This window comes from Poecilia mexicana, unplaced genomic scaffold (genome assembly GCF_051168715.1).
Source record: "Poecilia mexicana isolate PSO_F unplaced genomic scaffold, ASM5116871v1 scaffold_17, whole genome shotgun sequence".
Lineage (NCBI taxonomy): Eukaryota > Metazoa > Chordata > Actinopteri > Cyprinodontiformes > Poeciliidae > Poecilia > Poecilia mexicana.
Genome location: NW_028263386.1, coordinates 26,957,797 through 26,967,813, shown reverse-complemented (window position 1 = coordinate 26,967,813; position 10,017 = coordinate 26,957,797). Strand labels below are relative to the sequence as shown.

General features: G+C 39.7%; 1 protein-coding gene across 1 annotated transcript; it reads left to right on the top strand.

Moving 5' to 3' along the window:
* Positions 1–2,247: 2,247 nt before the first annotated feature.
* gtf2b (general transcription factor IIB) lies at positions 2,248–9,740 on the top strand. The gene is made up of 7 exons (XM_015005957.2): positions 2,248–2,360; positions 3,778–3,890; positions 6,381–6,514; positions 6,944–7,090; positions 7,236–7,365; positions 7,971–8,252; positions 9,236–9,740. The coding sequence occupies exons 1-7, from the start codon at positions 2,344–2,346 to the stop codon at positions 9,367–9,369; spliced, it is 957 nt and encodes a 318-aa protein (XP_014861443.1). The 5' UTR covers positions 2,248–2,343; the 3' UTR covers positions 9,370–9,740.
* Positions 9,741–10,017: the final 277 nt, after the last annotated feature.

Sequence of the window (10,017 nt, the reverse complement as noted above, 5' to 3'; positions counted from 1 at the left end):
ATAAAGGCCTTGCAAAAGTGTTTACGTCCCTTCAACCTTTTTATTATATTTATTTTTGTTATGTCAGAAGAACAGTCTTAGAAATTATTTTGGGGGGAATTTTATGTGGACCAAATTACCCATCATTGTGAAGTAGAAGGAAAATATTACATAATTTTGCTAAATTTTCACAAACACTATTTTGAAAAGTGTACTGTATATTTGTAACCCTGACCTCTTTGCTCTGATGTACCTGAATAAAATGCAGAAGTTGGGGACACTTTTCTTCTGCAGCGACAGTGACGCTGGTCAAAGTTAAAAGAAAAAAATTGAGAGATTGTCCAGCAGGCAATACCAGTAAAGATGGGTACAGTAAAATGAGTCAGATTACAGCGTTTTCACAGATTAGTGGCCCAGTCAAAGTTCAGATTTAAATTTAAAGTCTCTTACAAGAATTTGAATCTATTGCACTCCATTTAATCTGATTTAGGTTGACCGATTTTTAAAGAAGAATTGGCAGGATTTCAGTCAGACGTGCCAAATTGGTAAAGGAATATCCCAAAACACTTTCAGCTGTGACTGCAGCAAACATTGTTCTGCAAAGTATTAACTCAGATTTGTCTGGTAAAAAAAAAATTAAACTGTATTTTATTTTTCTTCCACTTCCCTATTTTGTGTTGGCCAGTCACATAAAATACTAACAAAATGTGGAAAAGTTTGCGGCTGTCATATGACAAATGTAAAAAAAAGAGAAGAAAAAAAAAATCAAAGGTAGTGAACAATTTTGCTTAGCATTGTATAACTTGAACTTTTTCCAAACCACAGAATTTGCCTCCGGGCAGGAATTTAGTAAGGGTGCATGTACACAAATCTGTTATTGTTTGGCGCCACCTGCTGTCGTCTATATGCACAAAAACAAGTATTGCGTAATGTTGATAAATCAGTTAAAATTTCTTTGTTATTTTCAAGTTAGAAAGGAAAAGAAGGATGGAAGCAATTCAATAAATGGTTGACTTGTGTTAGGATTAGTGATTTTCCAACCAGGTCAGAGGAATGAAGGAACCGTAAAGTCACAGACTGGCACTGAGTCATGGGCACAAACAGACACAGATGGCTATTCTATTTTTACTTTTACTTGAAGGAAAAAAGAAAATAGTGTTTACATTTTTGAAGAATTTCTTATTTGGATATCTAATTCTTCTCTAAAGCATTGCATGTTTTCGATTTGTCTGCCTGTATGGCAATTTAAGTTGCAAGCCATGATTAATGAGGTCTGGCTTTGTTCTGTTAAAAGAATCAGCGAGAAAGACCACCAGCATCTGACAGAGGTTTTCAGACATCTGGGGTCTTTTTGCAGTGTAGATGTCAAAAAATCACAAATCAAACTGTAAAAAAAGTACACTAAAATATTTAAAGAACAAAGCCTGTGAATTTTTATATAATAGAATAGTATTTGGTTCATTTAATTTTGTTTTTATGTCACCAATTTAGAGCAAGTCATCTCAAGACACTAAAAAACAAACAAATCAAATCACATCTAGTCATACCCAGTCCAATAAAATAAAAAAAAAATATTCCATTCAATTCCATTCAGTCCATTCCATTCAATCTGTATCCAATAGATACTGATTCAAGCACAAGCAATCTAATTCCATGCAACTATCAACACGGTGTTCCAATTCTGTAGCAGCACCAAAAGACAATTAACTGCATAATGTAAGGGTAAAAGTGAAATGTGCTGAAAAAAGCACAGTTTGAATTCATTTAGGAAATAAAAAAAAATGGTAATAAGAATGCATAATGGATAGCTTGTCTCCATGGGCAGTGTCTAAAAAATACTTTATGTTAATTCTGAATAAATACATAAACAAATGTTCAAATTAGTTGTCAAATTCCTACTCAAGGATTTTTTAAATTAATATGTTTCTGCACTTTTTCTAGAACAAAAACCAAGCAGACGAACAAATTTTGTACCTATAGGTTTGATATATATTGTCAAACCTATAACTTTTTGTATTATTGTTTACAAAATCTATAATGGAATGTACCAAGGTAAAATATGTAAATTACTGAAGGAGTAGCCCGTTCAATTCAGAATGAATTCTGAGAAGTGAAAAGTGAGAAGGTTTAAATTAATAGTAAAATGCTAAATAAATTTTCTTGATGACGTTAGTGTAGGCGAATCTAAAATTACAGGGATTATATTTGCTCTTGTAGGCAAGTTAGCGGCGTGTCATGAAAAACAAAATGTAATTTGTTCTCTTTGACACGCCGTAGTTTGACTGCCACGTGACGGGAACAGCTTATAAATATAGGTGCGCCGTCCATTCGCCTCTTTGACTAAAGGAAAGAGCGAAGAGTAACATGGCGTCAACGAGTCGGTGCGTAACCACTTTTTCCAACTATGTAGCGGTTTTGTTTTTTTTCATAAACGCTTTCAAGATGTCTTGTGGTGAACATATACATTGTTAGCTTTGGAATAGGAATAAAGTATTGTGCTCGTTCTACGAATAAGCCGCTCCTTTCACCACCGTTAGATTTGTTGGGTCTATTGTGCTTAGTGACAGCTAGTTAGCTCGCGGGGTCGTCAGTAGATGCTGCCAGAAGTCGTTGTTGTCTCGCCGCTGCGCTCACATTAGGCTGCTTTTAAATCTACTTTCTCCTGTTTTAAGGTGTTATATTAAATTATATTAAAATGAAATAAAAGGTTTAAGCTGTCTATGGATTCCGATTACACTATACAATCCAGACATCTGTAAACAAGCAGGCTATTGTCAACAACTCAACGCTTCTTATTGTTCGTACAGTCTAGGACCAGCTAATGTTATCTGCTGGAAATTAGTTAAATTCTGAAAAAAAAATCACCTCGCGGTTCTCATTTCCTTGAATTGGACGCAAAAACATCAAATTAAGGACAGTTAAACTGCTTCTCAGCGTATCGACATGCTTATGATCGAGCTTGACCTTTGCTGTAATGACATCTTATTATCTACCTATGGATTCACTTCTAAGCGTCCACTGTGTTTAAGTCTGTCTGCTTCTACCGCTTTGCTCCCTGTACAAGCCGGGCCCCTAAGCTGATCTCATCAAGGTATGCTCTGTCCTCTGTGTAAACGGGAAGTGAGAGTGAATGTAAAACAGAGAACGGAAAGTTTCTATTTGTAAATTATACTGACAGTAAAAAGAGATTTCATGCTGTCTCAGTTTCGCAGGTTTTCATTTGGTGTCAATAATTTGGTCCTTTTATGGTCATAACATTCTGCACAGAAACAGCCTTATAATTCAGTTCTGTAAGGATGCATGCTGCCAGGTTATGCTAATCAATGCATTGATTAACTGATCATCTTTAAAGATTAGTTCCTCTGTGAAAGCTGACATTTTGAGTTTCCTATAAAAAGAAATGTTGACTTAATTCCCGGTAGACTTAGTGTTGTATATTTCTTGCTGAACGATTATTGTCAGGACTTAGAAGATGGACTGAACACAAACCAAGTCTTGTAGAACAAAATTCTTCATGCAGAGGAGACCATAATGGAACCGCTTTGAAAGAAAACCTGCTATAAAACCAGCTCACAGCTACGGTGATGGTCGGGACTCTCTGCAACAATCATTGCAACTTGTAGTCGACCGTATCACAGTATGTGGGAGTCAGGTGTGATTGGTAACTCAGTTACCTGAGATTTTAAGACCAGGTTAAGGGCTGGAGGATCTCTTTGATTCTTCATGTCAGTTCCTACTACAGGAAGCAGACCTGCTTTCATCTGGCTTTGTCAACAGTCTCACTGTTTGCTTTCGCAGTGGAGAATCTCTGGCCTTACCCAAAGTTCAGTGTCCCAACCATCCTGAGGCGTTACTGGTGGAGGACTACAGAGCAGGCGACATGATTTGTCCTGAATGTGGCCTTGTTGTTGGTGAGTATTTACATGACGAATGCTGAGAATACACCTTCACTAAATCTCTTCCGTCAGTTTAAACCTCACTTTATGTGTTTCGTCTGTCATTATGACTCACCTTTTTGAAATGCTATGGGATTACAAATCATAATCCATCAAAAGGCTTAAAATAACTTGCATGTAGCTATTATTTTTGATTAAATGTGAAGACTGCAGAGAAACTATGACTAAGTTCACTGTGGGATGCTGCAGTAGCTGACGATGTGGATCAGCGCACGTACCTTAAAGCAACACCATTAAAGCATTTTGGTGACTGGAGCTGATCTGAAGGACAGCCACACTGCGGTGTGTTTTAAATCTTTTGTATGACAGTGTGTTGACAAGTTCTGATTATCCTACTGTCAATTAGCGACATTTAAAAATTTCTGAGCTGCATCGCTTCAAGCAAATAAGACAGATCCTAATTGTTTTGGGACATTAATAATTGAACTCGCATATATTTTTAAATGTGTACAATCAATATGTTAGAATAGTTGCAACTGTCCACATTGATATATCTATAAGCTGTTATCAGTTTGTCAATCAAGTGTATTTGTATAATACATTTTAGCAACATGGCAAAGTATGTTACATGGTGAAAACATAAAGAAATCATAAATACATCACATGGTCAGCAGTTGTGAAAGCCAATAAACATCATATTTTGATGAATGCCATCACCAAAATCATACACATGCACTATGTTGGTCAATGTTTCATTTCTTATGGTTCGTTTTTAGTTATTTTTGTCTCTTTTTCAGTTTTCTGGAAGTTTGTTCTAGATGTGTGGTGCGTAGATGCTGAATGCTGCTTTTCTATGTTTGGTTCTGGTTCTGGATGGAGAGCAGAACCAGACCCTGAAGACTGGAAGGTTGCTATGACAACAGCAGATCTTGACTGTATTGTGGTGTTAAGCCGGTTCAGTGATTTATAAACTAATAATAGTGTTTTAAAGTGCTAAGGTTTTCATAAGCACATGCAGAATATCCTATTGGCATGTGAAGCATAAAGACCTAAAACTTGGGATTTGTGAGTTTCAATGCAAACACTGAAATTGGGATTATGATATATTTGCAATGTATATTATTTGAATTCGTATGAAGATGAGGCTTAACATATACGAGTTCATGAGTTCATGTTTGTAACATGAGTTTTAGACAGTTCAGATTGTTTCATATGTACAATACATATTTGTATCTAGTGAGACCTGTGCACATTTTGACATATTTCTAATAAACACAACTATAATTTCTTTCTCTTTATCACAACCACTGATATCCAAAAGCAGCAGACATGATGAGGCGCAGCGTCCTTGGAGCTGACACATTCTTCATACGTTTGTGCATCGCCTTCATTTTCTCCAGTAATATTGGATTGTTTTGCTTTTTAATAAATGTCACATTTTGAAACAGATGTTCGAATTAGTTTAATATACAAAAAAAAAAAAAGAAGAATGTCATTGTTGGCATTTTCTGCAGCTGATTGCTTTATTCAGAGTATAAACGTTTTGTGTTTAAGGTGAGGTCTGAAGTGTAGCACATCCAGCCCAAACATCTCAGAGCCGCTGGGAACGCTGGGAACGCTGGGAACGCTGGGTTCTCCGGTAATGAGCCCCTCAGCGCTGGGCGGGTCAGGTGGGAGAAGATGAAAGCTCAGCTTCTAGCTTGCATTTCTGCCACAGGCCTCTGAGGAGATGATGACTGCCACTCCCAGTCTGCGACTCACAGCTGAACTGTATTTGGGTCTTTTAGTTTCTATGAGTCACCTGAAGAGAAAACGATGACCTGTTTGGACTGGTCTGTCTGATGTGGCTCCGATGTCTCTAGATGGTTTAATAACTCGCTGCTGCTGTGTTGTGACTCTGAAATAGACTTCAGCTTCACCTCGATCCGACTAGAATGAAACCTGAACATCGTCAGAGATCTGGGTTGACACCAGGCTGTGTGCATGAGGCAACAGCATCCAGAATATTACACCATCCTCTAATTATCCCACAGGGATGGAATATGACAAACAGTGGGATCATCATCATAGTCGTCTTCGTCTTCTCTCTGGAATTTGGCTTCGGTCTGTTGACAGACTCAGTTTCCTGTCAAATTTAACAGGATAGAAAGTCCTGAGAGCAGCGGTCAGCATCTGGACACAAACAGCATCACATGTTTCAGATCTGTATGAGGAGAATTGAGTGGTTACATAGAGACGTCTTCATTTCTAGATGCATTGGAATGAAACCTTGTTGGGTTTTCATCCACTAAATAAGCTCTTGCTGTGGCCAATAGAACTGAAAGGATTTTTTTAGGTTTTGAAGGTTAAGAGCTCCTTTAGCTTTTTTTTTATTGATGATCTGTTTACAGATACTAAACAGGAAGTAAGACTGGATGAAAGAGCAACTTGTTTACACAAACTGTTTGTTTTTTTTCCAGAATGCTGTATTTTGTTGTTGGGTTGATGCAGGTTGTCTGTCTCCAGGTGACCGTGTGATCGACGTGGGCTCCGAGTGGAGGACGTTTTCTAATGAGAAGGCTCTCAAAGATCCATCCAGAGTGGGAGACGCCCAGAACCCCCTGCTCAACGGAGGAGACCTGACCACCATGATCAGCAGGGTGAGCCGCAGTCCAAATCGAAGCGTCTCCATCAGTGTTGCCTACGGATGAACCAAAAAATCGGCCCAGTTTCCTTCACTTTGGGTGATTGGAGATCAGCCTATACTTAAATGGAAAACCGATTTTATCTGAGTCTGAAAAAGTCTGCAAATCGTCTGAAAATCCAGGGATGGTTGACGATAGTCAACATGCTGTTGCCAACTTTGTTGCTTTATTTACTGACGTTTTAGACAAAAACCAACAAAAAATAATCGGTATTGGCCAAAATCCTAGCCAGCAGCTGAGGCGTTTGGATCGGTGCGCTCCTCTCTCTGCCTGACGGTTCCTCCTGGTTGAGGCTCAAGCGGCCGTCAGCCGTCGGCTCCTCGCTGCGGTCCGATGTGTGAGTCGCGCGTTTCTGTTGACATGTTGAAAGCGTTTCCTCCACAGGGAACGGGCGCGGCCAGCTTCGATGAGTTCGGCAACTCAAAGTACCAGAACCGGCGGACCATGAGCAGCTCTGACCGGGCCATGCTAAACGCCTTCAAAGAGATCAGCACCATGGCAGATCGCATCAACCTGCCGAGAAACATCGTAGTAAGTTCAGAGAGAGGACATGGATTCCTCAACCCGGTTGGTTGGTTTGGAACCGGTCTTCTTCTCGCCCTGAACGTCACATCGATCCATTTTAACGTTTCCATGTTGAACATTTTTACTTTAACTGGTCCGTTTGGCTTCTCAGGACAGAACGAACAACCTGTTCAAGCAGGTTTATGAGCAGAAGAGTCTGAAGGGGCGAGCCAACGACGCCATCGCCTCAGCCTGCCTTTACATCGCCTGCAGACAAGAGGGCGTACCAAGGACATTTAAAGGTCAGACTTGTTTTCTCTATCTGGTCTAAATAAAGCTGATTTTCTCTTAGCTTTATAGTGAAATATGGCTGGCTGATATGCATGAAGAACATGCAACTACACAAGCACCTCATATCTGAAATGCAGCCAGCCTGGTGGCATCACCTATCCTCTTTAATCCAGTTTTCCCTTCAGCCTGTTTTTTTATATTTAAGCAGTTATGAGGCACGGCAGGAAAACCTGAAGCTACTGCTGTACAAGTTACTCAACAGGTTGTTGCTAGGCAACCAAAGAGTGAATGAGTTGATCCCACCAGCCTCGCTTATTTAGCTGTGAGAGGTTGAGGTAAGGCCTTTCCTCTGCCTACTTCCCCCAGAATGCTGTTCAGTGCTGGATCAGAGTTCAGTGAATTTTCTATATATTGAATATTCTATCAGATGTATTATCTATAATATCTATTGTGATATATATGATCATTGAATTACTGTCCAGCCTTACTGTGAAAGATGCTGTTATGGGAACAAATAATCCCATTTTTAACCAAGAATGTATCCTATGTAGGTCATTTTCTTTACAGTTGAGAAACAGACTAAATCAGGACTAAATCATCATGTGGTCTCTTCCAGAGATCTGCGCCGTCTCCAGGATCTCAAAGAAGGAGATCGGCAGGTGCTTCAAGCTGATCCTGAAAGCTCTGGAGACCAGCGTGGACCTCATCACCACCGGAGACTTCATGTCCCGCTTCTGCTCCAACCTGGGCCTGCCAAAGCAGGTGCAAATGGCTGCCACCTTCATCGCCAGGAAAGCCGTGGAGCTGGACCTGGTGCCCGGCAGGAGCCCCATCTCGGTGGCCGCTGCAGCCATCTACATGGCCTCCCAGGCTTCCGCTGAGAAGAAGACCCAGAAAGGTGAGAGGTTCTGTGGAAACACTGCTAGCTCTCACCAGCTGTGTTTCCATCGCAAAACTTTGTCAAAAACAATTTCGCAATTGCGGTGTTTCCATTAAGTAAGAAATTAAATGAACGTCACACATGAATAAGTTTGTTCAAGACATTAAAAATCATGACGGGGACAAATGTTATGAGATATATTCATAATTCAGAGGAAACATTGGCATCTTATTCAGGCATTAGAGCAGCTACATACGCAGCATTTTGGGGAAATTAGTCTATAGTTTTACAGAAGAGTTATAGATTCAACATGTACAAATGACACACAACCTCTCATGAGGTGGCGCTGTGGAGCCCTGGTGGAGTCGGCTGAACTTTGTCTAAAAAAAAAAAAAAAAACCCACAAGAACAAAACTGTATGTGTTATGTAGCAGATAATCCTTCCTTAAGGCTGTAGCATACAACTTCTATAGAAAGTTTTTTATTCTTTTACATATTTGTTCAAATTGTCACTATGTTGCGACACTGACATTATAACATGAAATGGATATTTAGCTCCTACTGCCACCTCAGACATACACTGCTCTCATAAACGGCCAATCAGAGCCAGGGGGCGAGGCTTAGCGCTGCTCACCCCCTTACTCTGCTGCGCTACAGCTAGCTCCTTGCAACAAATTTTGCCAGGAATGCTAAGGCTAGTTAACATGTCCACCGATGATGGTGGATAGACAGTTTTCCTGGAGCGGTAAGTTGCTTCTCCGCCACTAGCACATTTAACAGCGACTACATGAGCTTGATTGACAGCACTAAGATCCTCCTCCTGACTTTGGTTGGTTTTGACCGGGAGCAGTGCATTTCTGAAGATAACTCGAGGAGGTGGAGGAGCTTGATTATTTTCACAGATTATCTGTCTCATATTATCCTTTAATAACATGGTGATACTTTAAATATGTAAACATTTTCTACATGCTTCAAGTTTTTTGCTTGTTTTTTCCCCCCAGAAATCGGCGATATCGCTGGCGTTGCCGACGTCACCATCAGACAGTCCTACCGACTCATCTATCCACGCGCAGCAGAACTTTTCCCTCCAGACTTTAAGTTTGACACGCCTGTTGATAAACTGCCTCAACTGTGAACTAGACTCCGCCTACTCATTGCTGAAGTTTCTCTGCTGTACATTTTTCTGTTGGTTTAGAGTTTGAATATTCTTTGGTCGTGCTCCAAACAAGCAGCCTTCATGGAGGCACTGTGACAGGAATACAGCAGACTCACATTCCAGAGCTTGAATAAACAGCTTGCAGACTGTACTTGCAGTATTTCATTTGACTGTATATACTGTACCATGTATATATGTCCAAGCGGGAAAACGTTAACTTGACGCTTTGCAATTTTAGGCTCTTTTCATATTGTATACACAAAGCATTTGTTTTGTAGAAAAATTTGCCAGGTTCTATTTTGTTTGAATTGTTCCAAGTAATTTAAAAAAAATAAAACATTTTCAATTAATCAGCTCATGGCTTGAATTAAAACCTTCACATGTTGCTGCACACTGCTAGTCAGCTGGCTGTAGGAAGGTATGAGACTTCACAAAGATGAAATCAGCTGCGTGAAAACATTTTGCAACTCTATTACTAAACTAATATGAGCTTGCTTGTTAAAAACATTTACAATCAGCTGGCTGATTGTAAATAATTTATATATAGTTTTTTTTTTATCTTAAATTTGACTTGCATTAGATGGAGCCTACTGTATTTCAGTAGCTCCATTAAGCCAGGATGTTTCA